This window comes from Pempheris klunzingeri, chromosome 8 (genome assembly GCF_042242105.1).
Source record: "Pempheris klunzingeri isolate RE-2024b chromosome 8, fPemKlu1.hap1, whole genome shotgun sequence".
Lineage (NCBI taxonomy): Eukaryota > Metazoa > Chordata > Actinopteri > Acropomatiformes > Pempheridae > Pempheris > Pempheris klunzingeri.
This window is the reverse complement of record NC_092019.1, coordinates 2761510-2785661: the sequence shown is the minus strand read 5'-3', so window position 1 is coordinate 2785661 and position 24152 is coordinate 2761510. Positions and strand designations below refer to the sequence as shown.

The 24152-nt window shown below is 42.0% G+C and overlaps 1 protein-coding gene across 1 annotated transcript in view; it reads right to left on the bottom strand.

Annotated features, from left to right (window-relative positions):
- ascc3 (activating signal cointegrator 1 complex subunit 3) overlaps positions 1–14211 on the bottom strand; it is a 119848-nt gene extending 105637 nt beyond the window's left edge. The window contains exons 1-5 of the mRNA XM_070834977.1: positions 14148–14211; positions 13234–13374; positions 8956–9106; positions 5311–5888; positions 1030–1147 (exon numbers count right to left, since the gene is read on the bottom strand). Of these exons, the coding sequence (XP_070691078.1) occupies positions 1030–1147; positions 5311–5888; positions 8956–9106; positions 13234–13323 (937 nt within the window). The 5' untranslated portion in view covers positions 13324–13374; positions 14148–14211. The remainder of the gene's footprint in view (positions 1–1029; positions 1148–5310; positions 5889–8955; positions 9107–13233; positions 13375–14147) is intronic.
- Between the last annotated feature and the right edge of the window lie 9941 nt (positions 14212–24152).

Sequence of the window (24152 nt, the reverse complement as noted above, 5' to 3'; positions counted from 1 at the left end):
CTGCTTTCTTTTGCTCCTGCAACATCTTTAGCTTTGTTAAAACGGTTTAACGGCAGTTTTTTTTTTTGCGCCTTAACTGTTTTGTCACTTAATAAAGAGGTTGAATGATTTTACTACTCAACAGGTTTGGTGAAGTATCAAAAAAAGACAATGAGAAACTATTTCATCTTTTCAAACCTACTATTGCTGAAGACTGCAGAGCCTGGGTGTTCCTTTCTAATTTTTCAAAAGCACTAAGTGCAGTGCTAAGTGCTGCATTTACAAAATTGCACACTAAGAATAGTGCAGTGCTACATGGCTGAAGAAATACACGTTTGTAAAAGTACGATGTATTTAATTTCCTATTGTAAATCTGCTACTGTAGACTATTCCAGTTTTTCAACTACTGCTTGAAGAACTGCAGAGCCAACCAGAGCTTTGTAGGCAAGATTAAGAACAGGGACATCATCTGCCAGGTTGTCCAGTGTGTTGTGACCAGATTGGTAAAAACAAGAACTCAAATCAGCACGTTTCATCAATAGTTATTAAAAACATACAGTCAACTGCTCCTGGCAACCATTACTGATGCTTCTGTGAGGACTGAAGATGCCAGACTGATCGGTCACTCGCTATTGATTGGTTACGGCAAAGAAAAACAAAAAAAGCCTCCTCTCAAACAGAAATCTGCAAGCATGAACATCATGTCAGGCTGAATGAAGTGAAACCAAATAGCACATCCGACCATCAGGCCACACAGTCCCTGTGGTTTAAGAGTTACTCTGCACTCGTTATCGTACGTATACACACAGTATTTCAGTATCTCCTTCATTCTGTGAGACAATACAAAAAGAGAAATGCATAAATAACCTCCAGGTTATTCTAACCAAACACAGAGCTTCAGTTAGGAAGTCTTTACAGCTCAGATTAATCACGTCTTTTCCCACTATCAACATAATCTCACGTCTAGTATTCATGACTATTTCAAATAGTCAATACAAGTGAAGCCTCTGTTACCATGGAGATTACCTGGTTGCCATGGGGCTGTCTCACCTGCTGGGTAGCCAGTCCTGTCAGGTGGCATGGTGAGGAGGGAGTCGACGATGGCCGCCCTTCGCTGCAGGAGAGTGGAGATCATCTCCAGCCCCTCTGGGCCCAGCAGCTCGAACAGCTGGAGGGAGAGAGCAGAAAGGGGGGGTGGGGGTGAAAATCAGTAGCCGCAAGCCAAAAATACAGTCATCTACAGCAGCAGCAGCAGCAAACCTACCACCGCACACACACATCCAAACATGTATAGTCATCCTATGGCTCACCAACACCCCTAAACACGCTGCTATTGCCAAGGCTGAGCACCTGGTAATTACCATCCGCCTGGTACAGAATATGTTCTGCTGCTTAGCCTCCCAAACATCGCCACCTGGCACTTAGCAAGTAACAGAAAAACAACAAGAGAAAATCCTGCGCACTGCAGCAGCACACAATTAAAAGCTGGAGGAGACGGGGCTGCACAGACAGTCATCAATATCAGCGAACCAGCAGTGGAAGTGATGATAAAGTTTGTGCTTCCTAATTGGACAACAGTAAACCTGAGGGCCCAGGGTTTGTGAGCCGAACCTGTAAAACAATGCAGTGTTTTTTTTTCCCCCCTCTTCTTCCTGGGTTTGTTTCAGGGTGGAGGTATGGCTGACTCTTTCAGCCTGTCTTCCCATGGGGAGGCAATAGTCAGCACAGCAGGGAGCTAAAACAACAGACGCGCTTTGATGTCAGGTCAGCCACCGTCTTTGTTGGGGTTGTCTTTGTTTCCCTCGGTGGTCTCTTTTATATCTGCTCTAAATTTCTATTGGTCCCTGTGAATGTCTCTGGTTTATTAGAGTTGAGTGTACTGTACGTCAGGAATGAATGGGGGTAGGAGGGGGGGGGGGGTGGTTCTGGGCTTTCACCTGCTTTTTAATTTTATGAACTCATGAATTCTGTCCTTGGAGTTGACTGATTAGGTGCAGGGCTCCACTGGGAGTGAGAGGCAGAATTTCTCCTTCAGATTCGGTACAGTCCACCGTCCTGCAGGCGAGCCCAGTTATAAAGCATTAACTGTGTAATAACTCCACATCTGCGAGGCTACAGTTCAGGAGTGTAAATGTCTGTGTCCCCTTCCTTTATCTGTGATTAAATATTCAACCTTGCAGACTCAATTTTTCTGCCGGAAAATGGAACAACTAAAGTATTATTTGAACTGAGTCACCAATGGGCAAGGCTGCATTTCTACTGAGACTAATTCAACAGAAACCCTAAAAAAACACTACACACACACACACACACACAATTTAGATCCATTTTAGGCAGCACCATGTTGAAAAAGATGATTTTCTCTACTCAGGTTCTGTACACTTGCTCCTCTTCTAATTCAGGGGAGGATCAAACAGCTGTCTGTCTGTTTTTTGATGGCACGGAGCAGAGAGAGTGGGACCAGCGGACCTGCCCTGATGGATGCCCACAGCTCCAGAGAGCTGGTCAGCCGGTCTGCCTTGGGTGCCCCCTTTTTGATCCCTTCTGTCGTCCTCCTATGGGAAAGGGCTCCTCTATTACTTTAACGACACTAACGTTTAAAAGTCATCACAAATAAAATCACATCAGTGCCACTCTTTTGCTCCACAGCTATAAAAGCACTGACCATAACTCCTATACCTATAATGTACACCTCCAGAATATTGTGGATGACAGATCGGAGTCTGGCTGGAATAAGTACCACACAGGAATCCTGCTCCAATAGGCTCCTAATCAAAACAGCACCTTGTTTAACATCACTGTGGGTTTCAATATCAATATCTTGAGGCTACGTGATCATGAATTGTGAAATTACCTTCCCACTCAGCTACTGTATGTAGCCAAATGGCTTTGCACTGTACCATCCCCCCTCCTGGAGTTCAGAGACTACCACAAAATGTCAGCAATTGAGGGTCGGCGAGGAGAAATAATAAGAAGCGGGTTCTCTCCATTATAAGCTTTAATGGCATTGAGTGCAGGGCCTTTAAACCTTTCTGTTGACGTTGGAGTCGCACAGAGGTAGATGTACTGAGGGTCTGCAGGTGCACTCACTCTCTCTCACACACACACACACACACACACACACATGCACGCGGACAAGCGCAGACACACACACACATACAGGGAATTCTACATCTAAAGATGTCAGTGGGAGAGTTTGCCTCCAAATGTCAACTACGTGAGAAACACTGGAACCAACTGTAACCAGCTGAAGTTGTACAATTCTGCCTCTGACAGAAAGGGAGGCGAGAGAGGGGGAGAGATGCTGCAAAGGAGCTATGTGGACAACATAAAAGCCTTCGAGTATGGGAGAGGCGGAGAATGGAAGTGGGTGAAAATGCAGGGGGACAGAATGATGGAGCATTTTCCTGATTCATAAGTAAATGTAATGGATGGCAAACAACCGCAGGAGGTTTCAACAGGATGGGGAAAAAAAAACAGTGAGCACGCACGACGCATCAACACCCCGCCACACCCACACATTGCGATGCTAATACCTCCAGAGGATCTTTATTACAAACGAAGGTCAAAGCCAATCAGAGATGTCTAAAACGCTCTGGAGCTAAAGGCCAGGAATGGCTTGGTCGTACAGCCAGACATGATAAATCCAGCACCTTGATCAAACCCAGAAGGCCTGCTGGTGAATGTCAAGGTTATAGAATCAATACCAGCCTCAGTATATTAAATGTACCATTGGGACAGGTCAAACTTTATGTCACAGAAATACCATGCTCAGAGTTGACATTTTTAAGTTCAAGTTCAAGCTGATCTCTGAAGTTCCTCCAAGTTGTCATTAGAAGCAGAGCTGCACACTAAATGTTAATGATTGCAATCATCAGTTGACAATTAAAGCATTTGTTTTTTCCTCCAGTTGTACACACAGCAGCACGTGATCACATGATCATAATGAAAATAGAGAAGGGTGATGGGGAGACGACAGGAAATCCCTGGTACACTAGGGATTTTCAATCGCAACCAGGATGAATGCTTTTTATTTCTGTGCCTGGATGGAAATCTGGTGTTTTCAAAGCCACTCAGACGTGACGTCTTACAGGTAAAACAAGCTGTTCATGAAGTTTTAGTGTGGGGTGAGCTGCACTGTACTGTAGCTGGGCAGAGCAGTGGATATGTAATTATTAGGTAAGATGCTAAAACAAATTAAAATAAAAAATAAATACGAAAAAGAAAGACCGCAAGCACATTTCAAATGAAATCACAGAGAAGTCAAATCTTCAGCCAAAATGTGAGACTCTGGCAGGCAAAAAAAAAAAAAAAAAAGATTATTTTATTCTGTGATTCTGATTAAATTAACTTATTACAGTTCTTCAAATAAAAGAAGAATTAAATAAGACCCTTGTTATCAGTGCTGTAGTGCCTCCTTGCTAAATTCGCTGTATTGACTTAATGTGCTCAGTCAGGGCCCAAGTATTTTCTGTCCAGCTGGGTACGATGATGATAATGATAATAGTCGCTGCAGGTCTCATGTCAGCATCAGGCAGGTTTTCCACACTTCCTAAATATCAATCTGGAAGTTACAGAGCAGAATAGACAGAACTCTGTGCTGCAAGCATACGGTGCAGCTCACACACACTGGAGTGTAACCAGGCCCATTGTAGAGGACAATCTCAATGGGACGATCTTTCATCTCCAATTAAAACGGCTAAAAGGTCCATCTTTACCAGAAGATCCGTCAGTGTCACATCTGATACAGCACATGATGCAGCCTCACCTATTCTTCAGCATGTCCTAGCAGGTTGCCCTGGACGTAACCTGATTCCTGCTGTGTGATATGTTCATGAGATAAATCTGGAATTTAAATTCTATTTCTGACTCAATATGCCTTTTCTACAGCAGACATTTTGAAGGTCAGTGGGAAAAGCACAGGTGTTATTGAAAGCTTTAGCAATGAGTGTGTTCTATTAAAGTAAGCCCTGACGGTAAGTGAGCATGGACAATACCAGGAACCTGAAACTGACAGCAGTTACACAGAATTCACCCATCATTCATTTTATTATTTACACCTGGGCTTTTACTACTGAAAAACTGTGGGAAAAGGTCTATTAAATCTACTGTAAAGCACTAAAAGTATCAGTGAACCAGAGTGTGAACTATTTATATTTATGCATGTATGCCAGATTACCATTACCAAACCTACACCCGTGTGTAAGTCCTGTACTTCTTTAATATATAATATTAGTTAATTCTATTCCACAAACAAAACCGTCCTTTAAACAACTACCAAGAACAATTCATCACCTACAATCCAACCCTGTACTTCTGAGGGACACAAACCTCGTTCTGCAGCTCGTCGTCGCTCCTGTGGGAGGCCAGCATTTCAAACAGGGAGGTGCACAGCTCTTCGGGGCTGGATGAGATCATGTTGCCTCCGTTCAGGTATTTCTCCACCTCTGTTCTAAGAATGGTTCCCTCCCCAGAGCTCGGAGATCTTCCCGAGCTGGAAGCACTTTCATGACTGGGTGTCTTCCTCCCGCTCTGCTGATTGTTGAGGAAGTTGGTGAAGTCCAGGCTGACGTTCTCCTCCCCGATGCCAGAGCAGGGCAGTTCCTCCAGTGGGTCCAGTGTATAGCAGTCATACGAAAAGGCGATGTTGCGTCCGAAAGCGGCGCCTCGTTGGATCTTGTGACGGGAGCTGTGGGTGTGGATAAAGTCCTCAACACGGGATTCTCCAAGCGGAGCCACCAGCCGAGCCACGGAGTCGCAGGAGGCTTCGGCCGCGGAGGACGGAAAGGGGCCGAACATCTGTTTAATGGCCCGGGTCTCCTCCGTGCCCACATGGTCTTTGTTGTGGAAAGTCTCAAAGAGAAAGACGGCAGCACTTTCAATGGCCTCCTGACCATGTTCAGTCCCCACTGTAAAACAAAACACATGTCATGAGTGCTTTCAACTTTTCCCAAATCAAGAATGTTAGTAACAAGCAGTGGTGGATAAAGTATTCATGTTCTAAGAGATAGCTGCTCTTCACCCCGAGGTGAGGCATCCTTGTATATTGTATGTAAGTTTGCATTGTAAGTAAGTATTGTAAATATCATAGTATCATTTCGATGATGATTATTCCGACTGCTGCGACAATCTTAACCTTTTCAGTTGTCACTAATGGTATCTAGGTAGCATTTCGCACGGCCATTATAACTGAGCATTTCACTATTCATAGCTCCGGAGAAGAAAAAGCAGCTGTTCCTTTGAGCAGTAAAAGCTACAGCATGAGCTCACTGTTTAAGGCCCCTTGCACCTCATTTAAATAATATTCCAAACAATTCATGCTTAACCAGAACTGCACTTAACAAAAAGGAATACAGAGTAATTGTCCAATTAGAGGAAAAAATGTCAAAGGGACAGAGGGAGAATAGAGTGAAGAAGGTTGGAGAGGCAGAGAGAAGCGAAAACAGATGAAAAGGATTTAAACCAATTAAAATGGTCTAAAAGCATCAGACGCGTTGCTGCACATAGCAGAGCAGAATGGCTGCTTTCATCCTCTCCAGAGTGTGCTTGAGAGCAAATTTTTTTTATTTGGATCCAGTCACATTGGCTGAGTGCAGGTTCAACACATAAAGCAGTGAAGAGCATCACAACAACAAATACTGTTACTCTTGACTGGCGAGTGAGAGGAAAAAGCACCGCCAACGAACGCAGAGTAAAGTAAACCAAATGAAAGCTGCACAATCGCCTCGTAAAGTTCAGGTAACACTTGAAGTCATAGAGGGAGGATTACAGCATGTACAGCGTGCTGTCAAACACCTGCTTCTATTCCTGCTGTAAATCTAGAATCCATTTGTTGGGCAACATTTTTCAAATGAGATGATAAAAACTCACATTAATCTTTGTATTGCCAGCAGTCTCTGTTACAGTCGTCCATTAAGACTATAAACTGGTGTTGTTAATGACAGAAATGTGCATTCTCCTGCCTCAGAGCAGCTCGGGTTTCTTTATTCCAGCTGGTCACCATTTTCCATTAATGACAGCAAGCATTTGTGATTGCTTGCAGACACAATAGACATTATGGGTATTGCGCTATAAGCGGCAATTGAAAAAGTATTACTTTTGTGCATTTGAGAAGAGGCTGATGATATATTATGAACTTGGGTTGGGTTTTACCAGGTATTCCTGTATCCAGTTGTGAGTATTTGAGCTGATGGCGATCATTTTAAGCGACCATAACTTAAATAAACAATAATTTAATGGCACATAATCGGAAAATTAAGGCCATCAACTGTTTGTCTTGATGCAGGTCTCCTCTCTCGCAATGTGTTTGACAGCTCTGGGGAAAGTTAGACTGCCGATCACTTACAGACGCTCCTTTGACCTTCAGTCTGTTTAAACGGTGTTACCTTGCAGCTCCTGCATTTTACATATTGTGCTTGGCCATTTAGACATTTCAATTAACTTATCAGCCCTAACCAGGAGCAGACCACTGTGGCAAAGGGACCTGCCTGTGTGTGGCAAGTCAAAATGTCTGTTGTAAAAAAAGGTCCTTAGTATTTATACACATTCAAGGAGCCACGACAACTTTGTCTAAAATCCTTAAACTGTTAATCCTGTAAACACAGTATTCTGTGTCGGACTTTCTTCTCTGTGAAAACTTTCAGTAACCTTCTGTACAGACCTCCACCTCCTCTACAGCTCTGCTCTGCAGCTTGGAAGAGATCAGCGCGCAGCTGTGGAAGCATTTTCAAATGAATTCATTGACATTTAAACTTCACATTTTCAGACATGGAAACGGGTTGTTCACTTAGCACAATAGATTTATCATTTTCTTCTATATTCATTCATTTCTGCTGTTTTCTTCAATTCAGTGTTTTTGGTTGGTGTCAGATCAATACCACTGCAGAGTATATTATGAATATTTACGTTCAGTAGGGGTTTTGTGGAGCATCACTGACTCCACAGTCACTTGGTAAGTTAGAAAAATGATGGACTCACTCAAAACTCAGCACTCAGTGGAACTTCATGGCACTCCAACGGATCAAAGGTTAGAAGCAGAGAGTGGTTCAGTGCCAGAGAGACTTACTGGATGTTAATAGTGTCCATAAAGATCAGACATAATTAAAACCCTTCAAGGAAGATGATCTTTTAAAAGTTCCCACCTTTTAAAAAAAAAAAAAAAAAAAAAAGCGGTCCTTTAAAACAACCTGGGTTATATCATACTTCCCCATTAGGAATAATTCATATCACTTTTGCTCACTGGCTTAATTGCAGAGAGACAAAGTGACCTCGCCAGACACAACTTGAGGCATTACAACGTTAGATGATGAGGCAGTTTTTAGCCCAAATACCTACATAAAGTACCTAAAAGTGAAAACAAAGGTGAATACATCAGTATTGGCCATTAATTCATAGCCATTAATAGGTCTGCACACTGAAGGACAGTTTGGGTAACAGCTTTAACACACACCTGAGCTTTCACCAAAGTGGTTTCACCATTTGTGTTAATGGGTCAGTTCACCCAAATTATGAAAAACACATACTCTTGCATGTTTCCCTGTCGGCAGCGGTGGTCTAGTGGTGACTGTCATGCAGACATTTTTGGTTTGATTAATCCAAGTCATGAGATTTGTGCATCTCAGCCCAGTAGAATGAAGGTGAGCTGCTACATTTCATTTACATTATCATTTATTAAATCTGTTTTAGCATCACAAAAGATGTTCTGCCTCCTCAAGAGTACCTCAAACTCTTGGCAATCATAATCAGGACAGCGTGCCACTAGAGGTGAGTAAAGAAATATGTGACTGTCCTCTTAATAGAACTGTTTATCACACAAAGTGTTCTCCCTTTAGACCTACGATGATGATCTTAATCACTTTCAGACGGGCAATCCAAAAACAGAAAACAGTATCTTCAGCATCTTCATCCGCGTAACACAAGCACATGAAAATAGATTGAGAGAAATTACAATGGATTTGAGGCTGAGGAGTTAATTACCGATGTGTTTGGCTGCCAGAAGGAGGCTCTTCAGTTCCTGACTGGCAGCTTGCTGCTTAGCCTTGTCCTGATGCTCAGAGCAGAAATGGACGATCTTCTGCCACGTCAGGCCCTCTCTGGCGAAGAGCTCCTGTCTCTGCAGTCGTTTGGCCTGACATGAACCACAGGGAGAAATTCAAGAAACGTTGGTTTCACTTAAGGCAGAAGCAGGAGAAAGGAAAAGTAAGAGTTGTTTTTTTCAGCTGAGGCTTAGACTGAAAATAAATAAATGATAACCTATTGATTAAAAGTCCGTTTGCCTTTAGTACTCACTGCTTTAATAATCACAGGTATTTAAAATTGCCCACATACCCTTGAATAAAGCTCTTCTGGAGCCGCACAAGACATTATACAGCTGTTTTCACAGGCGGAATAGTCCTCATAACTAGAAAACTGGCCTAAATGTAGATGTGGTGAAGTGTCCATTTAAAGATTTTTTTCCTACACTGCTGGATCATTTCAGGCAGAATCCACACAACAAAACCCAGAGAGACTGAAATGGGACTGAATCATTAAAGGCTCCCAGGAATGGATGCTGGCTTTTGTTTTAATATATTTGTTTAATTCCGGCAACCTCGAAGGACAAATGTTAAGTTAGCAGTTTAAGTCACAGTTAGGAATCTGTGTTTACATCTCAATAAACCACTACACTCTCAGCTAACAGCCAAAGATGGAAACTGAAAATCACATTAAGAGAAAAACGCAGTCATGAAGCACAATTCTGAAGCTAATGGATAATTTACTCTGTCAGAAATGTGATAATATTCATTTACTCATCACGTGTTTTTTTAGTAATTGTAATAACTAATAACTTACTTCCCAAAAAGACAACATATTTATATTATACAACAATAATTATGCTATATTTTTTTCAGCAAACACCCTACAATGAAGACTTATTGTCAGATTTTAAATTGATACCACAATTAGGATATTTTGATACCTCAGAAGTGCCTCCTCACGCTGCGGTTACACATGCATCCTCAGTAGTTTTGTGGAAAAGTCAGAGTTAACGAGCTTCCCCCATCGAGCCGTGAGTTTTATTTTATCTGAGGAGGTCTGACAGCTCAGCCTCTGAGGTCATGAGACGCATTAACACAATGACTCCATTACAATGAGGATCTCCGTGTCTTCTAAAACTAAGCATTTTAACACGAGCCAAGAGATAATCTCAGAGTGACCCGGGCCATCTTTTCCCTGGAGAAGCACTTTTCTGCTTAGAGGATTTAACTAGAGGTGAGTCACGTTAAAGTGAATGACTGAATGCCGATCCTAATTTTAATTTCGGTTTAGTTTCAGGAGGAAGCAGCTGAGAAACAAATCACTGACATGGAGTAAAGAACCAGGAGAATTAGATTTTTTTTTTTTTTTTTTTACAAATACTGGACATAAAAAACATGAAACACAGCTACACATGTATGAAAGCAGACCAGTGACAATGAGGATCCAACCTGGCAGAACCCCCCCAGGTGATGCTGAGCAGTGGGAAAACCCTCTTAACTAAATGTTAAGGGGGTTTTGTGGGTTATTGAGTTTGTTCTCCCCTAAAGCTTTCCAACAGGGCTTTGTAAACATACCTACATACATCCAGTACGTACAGACTATAACACAAGGCTTCACCAGAGGGAAAGAATAGCTCCCATGTCAAAGAGATCCAAGCCAGGTCACTGGATTTAGGCTGGAAAGAAGCTACATCAACTGTGAAATCATTAAAAACTCAACTGATGAGTCAATCAACAGAAAAATTATCAGCAACTATTTTGAAAATTGTTTGATGCAACTATAATCAATATCTTTTCACACTGAACAAAACTATAAACCCGACACTTTTGTTTTCACTCCTATTTTAATAATAATAATAATACTAATAATAATTAAGGACTAGACAAAGACTTTTGCACAAGAAGGGGCTTATTTCTCTCAAAGTTGATGCACAAATTTGGTCAAATCCATGTTAGTAAGCACTTCTCCTTTGCCAAGATAATCCATCCACCTGACAGATGTGGCATATGAAGGTGCTGATTAAACAGCATGTTATCACGCAGGTGTCCCTTGGGCTGGTCACGAGAAAAAGACGCACGGGGACCCAGATTTTGCCGGTTTTAAGGGAGCGTGCAGTCGGCATACTGACTGCAAGAGTGTCCGCCAGATTCAAAGTTCATTTTGGTTCCATAAGCTGTCTGCAATTTTGTTTCTGAGAACTTGGCAGTACATCCCACCAGTATATAACGCTGCAGACCACATGTACCCACACCAGCCCAGGACCTCCACATCCGGCTTCCTTTGCTAACCTTTAACGGCATCTGGCACTTTGGAGAAGTGTTGAATCCCATTTTTAGGAAGAACCAGACACAACAGCAGGCAGCGTGGTGAGCTGTTTGCTAATGCCAACATTGTAAGAGCCTCATGGTGGCAGTGGGCCTCTTGGTATGGACAGGCATACGATACAACAAGGAGCCCAGCTGCATTTTATTGATGATTTTAATGCAATGAGACACTATGATGAGATCCTGGGGCCCACTGTTGTGCCAGCATGCATGCGTGCAGCATGATGATGCACGGCCCCGTGCTGCATTAGCTACTCAAATTGCATGTGTCAGGGTGTTATCTATTGAGCCAATAAACACATTATCTATAAATCAGTGGCATGTCGTAAAGTGTTTTGGATGTGCGAGACGTGTCACATACAGCTTTAGTTTTCATGCCTAAAGTTATCATGAATAAATTATCATGGCATTGTAAGAGTGTCTCTTCTGCCCCGAAGATGCACATAACTCAGCGTCCGTCTGTGGACTCTACATGCTACAGCCTTTGTCTCTCACATCAATATGGGAAAGTCAACATTTCATCTTTAATTTAAGTGTTTTTGGATACTCCACCCGTCCAAACTGAATCACTTGGATTTTTCCACGTGGAGGGAGAAGCGACGCTGGATGAGAGCCATAAAATATACAAGCTGTGTCATCGAAGATAAAATATTTCCAGAACACAATTAACATGCAAAAATCACATTACCTGCTTGCTCACAGAGTTGGAGGAAGAACAACGTGCTGCCGTTGAAGCCAAAGATAGAACCCTCCAGTGAGTGTCAAAGCAGTATTTAGCGTGGGGACTGACTGACTTTTGTCATTATGGGTATTAATGAAAAAGGAGACAGGAGTAGAACTTCTCTCTTTTTTTTTTTTACACAACTATTTCTCATTTTTCACGCCATCTTCCAGTGCGACCATTCAAAACAGTTTTGATTTGAAGATCCCCGGCATAAAACCGTAGAGCAATCATCAATCGCAACGCAGTAGGGAGAGCAAAGCTGAGGAACGTGGATCATGAGCTGACGGTGGGTCAAATCTGTAGAATAAACTCAGTCGCTCATCCTTGAATGTATCCATCAGGTTTTCCAGGATGAAGATCCTTTTTTTCATTTATCAACGTAAACTTGTTGCCATGTTGGTTAAGATGCAGTCAGAGGTAACTTAACCTGTTTAGCCACGTGGGTGGCTGAGGAAGCTAAGGTATTTAAGTATAAGACCAAAATAAGGAGAAAACCTTAAATATGTAATTCACCATTTTATTCACTGGTGTTTTGTGCAACTGATTTTATTTTAAGGAAACTTTAAGTTACACTTAAAGGAACATTTTAACTTAAAGTAGTTTGTGCAAACAGCCCCAGGATATTTCAGCCTCTGCTGCTTTGATATTCTTCTTTACTGAAGTGCAATTGTATTTACATCCAATTACATATTTTAATCTAATCTAATCTAATCAGAAGACCCAAATTTAAAAGTGAAGCAAGCCACCTAGAGACCTCATCAGAGGCGTTACACGACACAAACGCTTTAAGCACTTTAGGGTAGGTAGATAGGACATCTATGGTATATCTGTGTATATAATATAATTCAAATCTGTCAACATTGGTCATTGTCGGCAATGTGGAAATTAAGAGCAAGCAAACAGGAAAGCAGTGAGTACTGAAACAATTTCTGAGAAACTGACATGAGTGATTCTAAAATTTCTATGAATAAATGTGCATAATGGTGAATGTAACATCAGTGATGAAAAATGAAATTGAATTATAATAATATTATATAATATTCAAACATAAAAGTAGAATTAACAAACACTGTAGTGCTGAAACTGCCTTATATGTTGTTTTGGGTTTCTTTTTTTACATTCAACACTTAAAATCCATTGTGCTTTTGTGACAATACTAGTTTCCAGTTATCCTCGAGCCGGCCTCACCTTCAGATCATAGAGCTGTTCAGAAAAGTCCTCCTTCTTGCTGACATTGGAGAAGGAGCGCAGTGCACCTGTGAGCCTTGGAAAAGACATTGTTCTGTGATGCTCTCATCCATCCACTGGTGCTCCGGCTTATTTCTGGGACTGACAGACAGATACAAACAATAAGCTGAATCTTCCTGGCAGTATGATTTCTGCAATGGGACAGCACATGCACAAATGTCCGTTGAACTCCATTCAGAAAAACTATGTTTTAAATTTCCACTAAAAAACAAGAACCAGAGACATCAGGTAGATCATTATTAGCAAATATAAAATATCCTTAAAGCCCTCTGGTGTGTTCGGCATGACAATGAACACCAATATATAAAACAATAGTTATATTTTTATCTGTAATAGCTACACCTGCAAGGAAATAACGTTGTATTGGTGGCTGATGGCAGCTTAATAAACGTCAAATTAATAAAGTAAATGAGACTGTTTGGTGACTAGTGTGTGCGCCGAATTAGAGCCTGGATGCTATCGATTCCTCCAAAAGCGAAATTATCTTTTCGATCGTGATGACTTTATGTTAAATTACTAAAATTATGTCGATATCAATTCAGGTGTCTTTAACGACCCTACGTCATTTTTTTACGTACAGGAAAGTAGGCCACGCGTCAGAGCGTGTACTACATCTAAAGTTTGCTGTTGTGCAAATGGCACATTGTCCTGCGCCACTTTCACTAACTTTACACGTAACATAACGCAAGATGCTCACTAACGTTGTGTAAAGCTCTGTGCTGCTAGCTAATGCTAGCTTATCAGACTGATTGCCACTTCCGTAGCCGTTGTTAGCTTTAGCACTGTGACGAGCTGTCAGTGTAAAAACGCGCCGTGATGAATTACAAGTGCACAAGACAAGTGTGAAAGTTTACATTTCGGTAGGTGTCTTCCTCAGAGCCTTGAAGAATCATCAGTCAGTAAGCGTGTGAGTGGCGATACCGGCTGATGACAACTGGAGTTGCTTATGCGCTAGGAACTATGGGTATTGTAGTTTTTACGACCAAGAGACGCTATAGGGGCACAGCTAAAAATGACTACATTACCCATGCACATAGAGTTTTGCCATATCACACAGGGTTTGCTTTTAATTGAAATTGGCGTACACCGAAATCCGTGTATCCAGACTCGCAACTTTAATTAAAAACTGGGTATCCGCTGCTTTCTACAAATGACCGGATGCTGTTCGTGTGTCGGAGTCTGCTCCCCTGTTGTAAGCTCCTTTTTGGGTGTATTTTAAGGGCTGTTCGCTGCCCCCAGGCTCCCTTTTCCCTTCCCTGTTGGCTAACTCCACCCATGAACCGGAGCGCCCCGGTATAAATAACGACCGCTACTATAGAAATTATGGCTTTATTAAAAAACGAAACCACTGAGACACTTTGAATGTTTTTGAAGTAACTTTAAAGCAGACAGCAAACAGGAAGTCAACAAGATTTTATCATACAGCTTTGGGGAAAAAAATATTGATTCCTATTTTTGTTTATTCTTCATGTTTCTATATGATTTTATGCAAACAAAAATATGAACCTCTGCTGACAACAGCAGGGTTCTTGTACTATGTCAAGGGTAAATGTAGGCTGCAAGATATTTAAAAAAAAAAACAGGGAATAAAAGAATAAGTAGAAGTAGATTTAAGTTGCTGGTGAATTTCATTTGAAGTGTTGTCATCCTTTATGTCTGTCATCATCGTGGCAGCAGTGTCTGCAGATTTATCTGCCTCAGCACATTCAAACTGATGATGCTGATAATCACCTGGAAAACTACAGTATCTCCACCATCTCTGCAAAACTGCTGACGGCATCAAATGTGAATAAGAACATTCATGAAAAACATTTATGCAACATTATCAAATAGCCATAAATCCTTGTGGCTGATGTAAGACTTGAATTTATTTTAGACAGACGAGTGTCGCATGGATGTATTTGTAAAGAGCTGTTGAATAGAATATAGATGTCAGTGGCTCTGTGAGGCTGCACTTAAACGCTAAACGTAAATGTCAGAATGACAATGTCCAGTTCAGACTGTCACCATTCTGACGTTTGCCAATTAGCACTAAACATAAGGTACAGCTGAGGCTGATGGGAAAGTCATTCATTTGGGGGTATTTTGCGATAAACAACATATTATTGGACGATGTGGGAGCCAAAGGACGAGTCCGTCTGCCTCCCTGCGGCCAGCCGCCACGTTGAATTGTTGTTAACTTTGGCACCTGTTGGCGTCGACCATTAGCAACAACTGTACAGAGTGCATCCAGCTCCAGGACAGCAAGGACCAAAACAGCTTTTAGTGGGTTTAAATGAGTTATTTGTTCACTTCAACTTTGAGTTTGCTTTGTTTTTTTTGGTGAAGTTCACTTCACTTACACACTTTGCTACTGAACTCCTTGAGCGACTGGACTACTGACCACACCGTGAGCAACCTGCTGAACAGTTTAACTTCAAGCCTTGCTGTGCATGTTTCTTGGTGATGGAAAACCTGGCTTTAATGGACTCTTGAAGGAAGCCAGTACAGACAAATTGAAAGTTTAACCTGAAGGTAGCGCTACCACTCGGCTGTATCTGGGGACCACATAAAACAAAATGTCCCAGCCAAGAAATTAGTCAAATCTATTCAATGTTAGATCTGGTGTGATCAGATCAGTGTTGAAATGTGACATGGCAGCATTTTGCTGCCCAGTAAGGAATCTCAAGAATAAAACATGAGCTCCAGTTTTTTTTTTCAGCAGGAAGAGAGCGTGAGCTGTGGAGGACTAATGAGGCCCGAATAATCCAATGTCTCCCTCAGTGGATCCTCAGCTCCTCTCGTCCCCCATGTTGAAGTGTTCTTAGGTTAGACACTGAACCTTAAATTGCCTCTGATGGTCAGTCCAGCACCTGCATGGCCGCTCGCTCCCATCAGTGTGTGAGCTGCTGCGGTTTAATGAACTGAAAGAGAAACTGTTCATCCAGTATAAAGCTACTGCAGAGCAGACAACCAATACTGTAAGGATCACTCCTATTTATTTAAAGGCTAGGAAATGCAGACTGTTGTCCTTTTTCAGGCTGCTCCCTTCTGGGGTCGCCACAGCAGATGATCCGCTTGTAGATTTTGGCGTGACACCGGATGCAGACTGATTAACTAATATTCCTGCTTCATCCACATGAAGTGTTTTCTCTTTTGGGCCGATTTAAATGCATCCTGGCTGGAGAGTCTTAAATCAAATGACTTCATTCACATCATGAGCATTATTCTGTTGTAGCTGCGCATTCGCTCCAAGTAGCCGTTCGCTCTTGTTGACAAAATCACCAGCTTGGCAGCAGATTGAATTGCATAAAACGGTCCCACAGATGGACGCAAAGCAGGAGAGAGCACCAAACTGTCGGAGGCGCCATGTAGCACGTCATATATGTGACTGTCTAACAGGCAGATTGGCTGAAATGAAGAACATCCTTTCATAGAGAACGACCCTGTGACCTCTGGCGACACCTCACATTTGTAGTCCCACAGCTGATTGGGCTCCAAAACAGTTCTTTTGTCAATACGTTCATACTTTGGGAGGTGATGGACATTTTTAGGGGAGTGTTGGCAGAGCTTTAGACCTTCACTCACTGTTTTCTGTCGCTGTCATGTCTCTATTTTCAGTCGGCTGAAAAGTTTAAATTGCTCTGCGCACAAGAACAGAAGTGAAATGAGGCTGAGATTCGCCGCTATATATCCGTCTTTGATGTTGTATTTTGCCACACAGTGAAGTAAAAAGCAGCCTGCCACGTTCATTCAATCAGACAAGCTCATTGTAATTCAGAACTCACCTACTGTAACTTCAGCCTATGAAGAAGGTGTCTCATCTGCTCTCTCTTTGCTTTATGCCTCTGTGTGATTTGTCCTCTTGGCCAGGATCATCACCCCCCATCACACACACACACACACACACACACACACACACACACACACACTACTTCATGCACTGTATGCATGAGTGGTGTCCACTGAACTCTGGCTATGCCGCAAGAGAGCTCAGCTTCAGAGAATAGTGAGAGTGAGAGAATGATTCACTCTCAATGTGTGTGTGTGTGTGTGTGTGTGTGTCTCTCTCTCTTTCCCTCACACACACACACACACACACACACACACACACACACACACACACACACACACACACACAGGTCCCTGAGACCACACTAAAGGGCATGGCTTGTAAAATACAATGCATCAGTTTGAGTTTTATTTATGTGAATTTCTCATGTTTGACTTGTCATCCCTGATATTGTTGTATCCAACATAAGCCACATTGCAAGTGAACATTCTGCGGATGACATTACCAAGGGCAAAGACAAAGTTATATTAGCCAAACTGCAAAAGAAATTCACTCGATCTACGAGGCGGGCAGATTCCATTTGTACACCAGTGCTGAACAAATACATTTCAAATGCTTGTAATCAAAATTGATATTAGAGAAAGAATTTATGCAATCAGGTTTTTGTTTTTTTATACTTTATTCTCTAATAATTCACATTTATTTCTAATCAAAACCCCACATTAAAACTGTCTCTAGCAGCCAGAATCTTTTTTTATTGTGATTATTTTAACTTTCCCTTCCCGATGCTTTGCTCTGCTAAGGCCCTCTTCACATGATTAGTGTCGTAGTTTTCCTCCAGAGAGTAAACAAGCCGAAAAGTGTACACCTCGACCTGAGCTCCCAGGTCAGTCGGTCTAGACTGTGACCTTGTTTGTCGGTGACGTTTCATCATGCAGCCAATGGGCTGACAGCTGTTTGTGGTGTAGTATGAAAGTGAACTCTGTGGTGGATTCACGTCACAAACTTGGCAGGTAGATTTAAATGAGGATAACTTGGGTCTTCTTTGTGATAAGATAAAATATATGATTTGTTAAAAGGATTAAACTTGCCTGGGATTTCCTTACTTTGTCACGACAGTGTACACAGTGGTCATGTGAGGCTGTGCTTGATGATGACGATGCTCACTATCTAAGTACAGCACGCCACTGTGTGTGCTGGAGTTAGGTTAGCTATCTGAAAACAAAACAAAGAGTTCCCTGAATGTCTGAATAATCCATCCAATAGTTATATAAAGCCAAATTGATCAACCTCATGGTGGTGCTAGAGGTAACACTCAGGGATTCACCAAAGTCAGTGGGATTCATCCTCCGAGCAGCTGAACTGTTTGCAAGATATTTACAGCATTAAAGCAGAGCAACAGATAAATCCTGGCCTCACCACCACAGCTCATAATACTGTGTGTCATTAGTGTGAGGCTGGTTTTGTGTCTTTATTATGGAATCAAACAAATATTCACACAAATCCAAAGTTGTGCTTGCTGTTGAGCTGAATCTCATGGGCAGGACCAACACTAACAGATGTAAGGCACCTCTCTATTGGTCAGTCGATCTGAGTGACAGGTTGGGAACATCCGTGGACTTCAAGGCTCTGCTGCCAAGCGGTCACTCACATCCCCTGGCCAATAGAGACGTGTCTTACATCCTTCATCCAGAACGCTTGGGTTTACTACCAAAACTGTTATGTGTAGTTAAAGGGTGGACCCATATGCAGACACAGACTCGGGTGGAGATCTAGTTCAAAAGGAGATTTATTTCAGGGAAGAGTTAAGTGGACGAAGGGAGATGAGACAGCGACTGGAGCTGGAGCTGATCAGGCGAAGCGGGGAGACGAGGGAATGAGCGTGGCAGGCAGGCAGGCAGGCTAGCGAGAACCGGAGAGAATGATCCTGGCTGCACAGCGAAGACAGGCTTAGTCAACAAGCAGGCAATCAAGACACGAGGAGGACCCTGAAAAACACAATTACAGGGCGGCCGAGAGTGGGAGCCACCGCAAGGGTTGAAACAACATTCTGCCGCAGAGTGACTGAAGCGGCGGGGTAGGTGTGCTGAGATGATCGGTAGCAGGTGTGTGACCAGGAACAGGTGGGTGGGCGAAGAGCAAGACGGGATCCAGGACACCTACCTACCAAACACACACTCCACTCACAACAAACACAGAGAGCAGACAGCAGAGGACAAGAAACACACAGAAAACACAAGGAAGCACCTGTGACATGGCTGCAAGCTGGACAGAAACATTTTGGATTTGGAAACAAACCTTTTGGATTAATATTACACGTTTTTAATCACAGGTCACGGGGGGAGGTCACGATGAGGTCATGCATGATCTTGACAACTGCACACGTGTGAAATGGAGCACAAATGGACACTAAGTGACACTCGACACTCTGGTTCAGGTCCTGCTGCTACATAAGTCCAATAATAGTGTGACGTGTCATCTTCCAGCAGCAGAATATTCAGTGGTGGCTGTTATCTGGAGTCCTGCCTGCTGTATAGGGTGTGCAGGATATACGGACACATTCAAGGAGTCTTGGTGCAACAGAGTCCAACTGGGAAGCACTTCTGGCTCCCAACAGAAACAATAAAAGAGCTCCTCGGTACCTCCTGTGGCATATGGGGGTCATTTGTTTTTGTCAGAAGGCTGCTGAACACCCTGCTAATGTGCTTCTAGGATACCGCTGCTGGCTTTTCCCTCAAGGCGGAAATCCATCCTAATTATTCACATTTTGAAGTGAACTCCGTGGTGAAGACCTTCTCCCACGGTGCAGCCAGCGTCACATACATCTTAATAACTCACCACCCTGAAAACTGGAGCCAATCTGCCACACACTTTCCCCCAACAACTCTTTGTATATCCAGTGCAGTACTGTGTATTTATGGATGTGTGTGTGTGTGTGTGTGTGTGTGACAAATTGGATCTAGGCTGAATTTGAGTGGACATGCAAGAGTGACTGGGCAAGTGTGTGTACTAGTGTGTGTGGCCACATGTATGATGGGTTGTGTAAGCCATAATTGATTCTTGCATACGTACATACTGTACGTACATTAATGCTTTTACATAATGCAAATATATTTCCACCCATTTAAATTACGCTTATAAAAGTCTATATAAAAGTTTGCAAACTGCCAATTTCACCTTATATTTCATGTTCACCTCCACATTTAACCCAATTCATAAATGCACATAGTGCAGTGTAGTCTCACACCTATATATCTTAACTCTTGAAAATCTAATTGCTCTACAACTATTACCACTGCTCCACTCTCGTTCAGCTTTTCTTTTTTATACCTTCACCTACTGTAACTTCACATCCAACTACTATCCACTCACAGAGTGTTGCACACATGCAAAACAAGACATTTTGCAGTATGAATGTGATGTTTCAAGAGCACGAGCATCAATTATTTACAACTGGACATAGGAAGCTTTCACTGTGGATATTACAAAAGGAAGAGAGGGGGGGGTGTGAATAAAAATGAATAGAGAACTTGCTGTTAGGTGGAATCGCCCAAATCAGGATCAACTTTTCTTTTTGTACTTTTCCTTTCCATTACCTGTATCTTATATATCATCACTACCTAGTCATCAATGGGGCCACTCCCTTTTGACTGCCTTTTGGCTTGTGTTTGTTCCTCATCTTTGATATTCAAGAGGGACATAACCCATGTTTATAGTGACTAATGAGTCCAAATACATTATTAATATCTTCATGAATTCTATGCCAATAAGACACAATAACCTTGGACACGTTTTTTTCATTGGACAGAGATGATATATTCATTACAAAAGTGAGTCAGAATACATACGCATAAGAATGAAGTATGTTTTTACAGTATGTAAAAGGAGTAAACAGACGTAAAAAGTGTGTGTGTGCATACATGTGTGTGTGTGTGTTCAGTGTCTCATGGTGTTGTGTGCAGAGGGTGTGTGTATGAATGCAGGTTGGCTCTGTTATTTCTCTCTGACTCTGGACTCCCGGTAATTTGTTGGCAGCTTGTTTCAAAGAATGGGCTCTGAATTATTCACTTTTCCTTTGTGAAGAAGGATGTTTTTTGGGTTTTTTTTTTCCCCACTCCTGCTTTTTATTTTCCAAATTGAATTCTCTCTTGGAGCACTTGTTTCAACTGGAGGATATTTTAAAACATTGAGAAATCAATTTTGGATAGGACTTAATATGACAACCAGCACAGTAAAATACAAAAGCAAGGCAAAGCAATGTGACTCGGTTTGCCAGAGCTTCGGGAAGAGAGAAATGCAGTCAGATCTTCCTCCTCAAAGACACACAGGATAATAAAGGCATTCTTAATTTAGCTCAGTCTCAAATGATGGACATTTCAATAAGAGAAATTATATCTTCTGTCCAACATAGAAAGATAATAAGATAATACATAACATACTGTATGGGTGGTTTTGTAGTAATTAACTGATGTTGACACTCACAGAATGCCGACCTGCTCCAATGGTGCAAATGCTTGGAAAAGAAATTAATGCTCTCCTGCAAAACTTAGAAGGATGAAAGATGATTGAAATATGACATTTCTCATCCAACGTATGGATCACTATTGACAGAAGTATTCTAAGCTGTCATTTGTGTTTCATCTTGACTGAAAATAACATAAATATAATAATGATTTTTACAATGAAGACATTATACACATTGTGCACAAAACAGTTTGAGCTGATATATCACTCTCATGGTCATCTGCTTTCATCCAACCTCTTCCTGTCACCTGACTGAAGTGTTGATCCGTCAAAACAAGATGGGAACCGCTGTATTTGTTCAAAGAGACTGGTTCTGTCTTTAGAGTGTACCAGCGGGGATCTTATGGCGCCGAATGATTTGTGGTACATGCTGACTTCTTAAAGATTCCTTGTGACTCGATGTACCGACCGCCCAGGGGACTCCCACTGGGACACTTCTGGCTAATTAGCATCCAGTCTTTGTAATCACTGGTGGGAGTGCCCCCTGGATCTGCTGCACGCACCTCCCTCTCTCCGCCCTCCTCCACACTAATAAGGTGTTGTCTCTCAAGGCTTCTTAATTCCAGTGAAGAAAAAACGTAGTGCTACAGATATTTGACAGATAAAACTTTTCTCTGGCAGCTCCCTAAAGAGATCGATTTGCAGTTTGGTGTAGAAGATCTTGACCTTTTGGGATGAAATGGATAAAACCAGGCTTCATCACCACCCAACATCAGCGGTGCACCGCACTGATGCTCCTTTGCATGAGCCTCATGTCCACTCTCTCAGTTCTCAATAGACGGACTTAGAAGCAGCCTTTAACATTGGTTTGTGTATTGATGCACCACTCAATCAACCTCAACATGACGATCAACAAGAAAAAGTGCAGTTTCACCAATAGGATCACAGAGTCACCATCATTTCACACTGCTGGTGCTATTTATAGCAGCCTTAGCACTAATCCATCACATGCACCTGTAAACAAGCATCACAGCGACATCTCACTGATTGTTAAACATCAGACAGATTATGAATGATTAATTTGTCGCTCTCATATTGAAACAGATCTTACAAAGTGCCTCACAATTCAGAGGAAAATGAAAAGATCATTTACAGGGAAATGATGGCTTGATGGTAAATAAAGAGTGGTGAGCTTCTGCTCTCATAAATGATTTAAATTACGTTTCTAAAAGTCTCTTTGAGTGACATTTGACAAACTGCCATGCTCACCCCGACATTTAACCCAAAGCTATCGCAGCTAAAACCGCCATATATTCTTCTTTTATAATTAAAAGTGCTCTGTGTAACTCATCAAAACTAACTGTGCGCATCTTTTCCTCATGAAACATTTGCAAAGCCATTTTTAAGAATCCAGCGTTGTTTGTTTGCCACCAGTTTGCTTCTTTCCTGTTTTTTGCTGGCGTCTTGCAGCATATCTTGGCGTGCTATGGCCACCTGTATATCAATGGGGATCCACTCAGAGGAAGTGGAACAGCTCCTTAGCACTAATAGAGGTCAGAAACTCTACAGGGAATCTTTGAGAGCCAAGGTTTTTCAAAGTAAAGGTTTGGGGAAAACAAATCCTTCTACCACTTCTGTAGCTCTGCCTCTAAACAGAACTATTGTCCATTTTCTAGTTTCACCTCCCCTCGTCTTGTGAGGGCCCAATCTATTTACTTCATTGCACCAATGCTGGAAATTATCAGTTTTTAGATGTTCACAAAGGAAAAGAGACGTCTCGGTTAAATACGCTCTTCACAGTGTGAAATCTTCAACTGTTGTAATGATTTCTTGGTGTTTTGGAGGCTTATTTGTCATGACTGGAACATACGTCATCATTTTTAACTATTTCTTTTATAATCACGGGGAGGCTGAAATAAATTATACATAATTCTAATAAATCTGGGGTGTTGGAAAGTATTCCAGTTCCTGATGTGACAGTTATGTCCAGTTTTCTTCATAATCGTATTTGACGTATGAATCCACACCATGTTTAACTGTCAAATTCAAATGGTAACACGGCTCAAATTATAAATCCCCAGAGTGTGGACATGATGACCTTGGTGCTGCTGTGGGCTGTGGGTGTTGCTGCCCACTTTTAACTGAGTTTCTGATTGATGGATGGCAAAAGGAAAAGAATTTACTTTAAATGTGATTGATTCACAGCTCTGACAAAAAGCCTGGCATCAGATGTTTTCTCTGTGCTTGTGTTTTTGGCAGTATAGCTAAAATATTTACCCAGAATGCACAGGTAGCCCTTTGACGGCTTGTGATTTGTGATTTAATAGCGATATATTGCCCCGGTGAAATCTGTTTGTATTTTCAGATAATCAATTTGACAAATACTAAATGAACAGATTGATTTAAGCCAGTGAGCAGCCACTGCACTGAGAAACTTCATCCGTCAAGGGGGCACAGTTGCTTTTCTTTGGTGTGTCGCAGGTAAGACATACTCCATCACCTTCCACAGAGGGAGCGGACGCACTATCAACTGCAGGCTGGTGCACCAACACCACATTACCTGATATCTGCTGGGATTCAGACAGAGAATCAAATTATCAACATGGAAGTGCAGACATTCCTG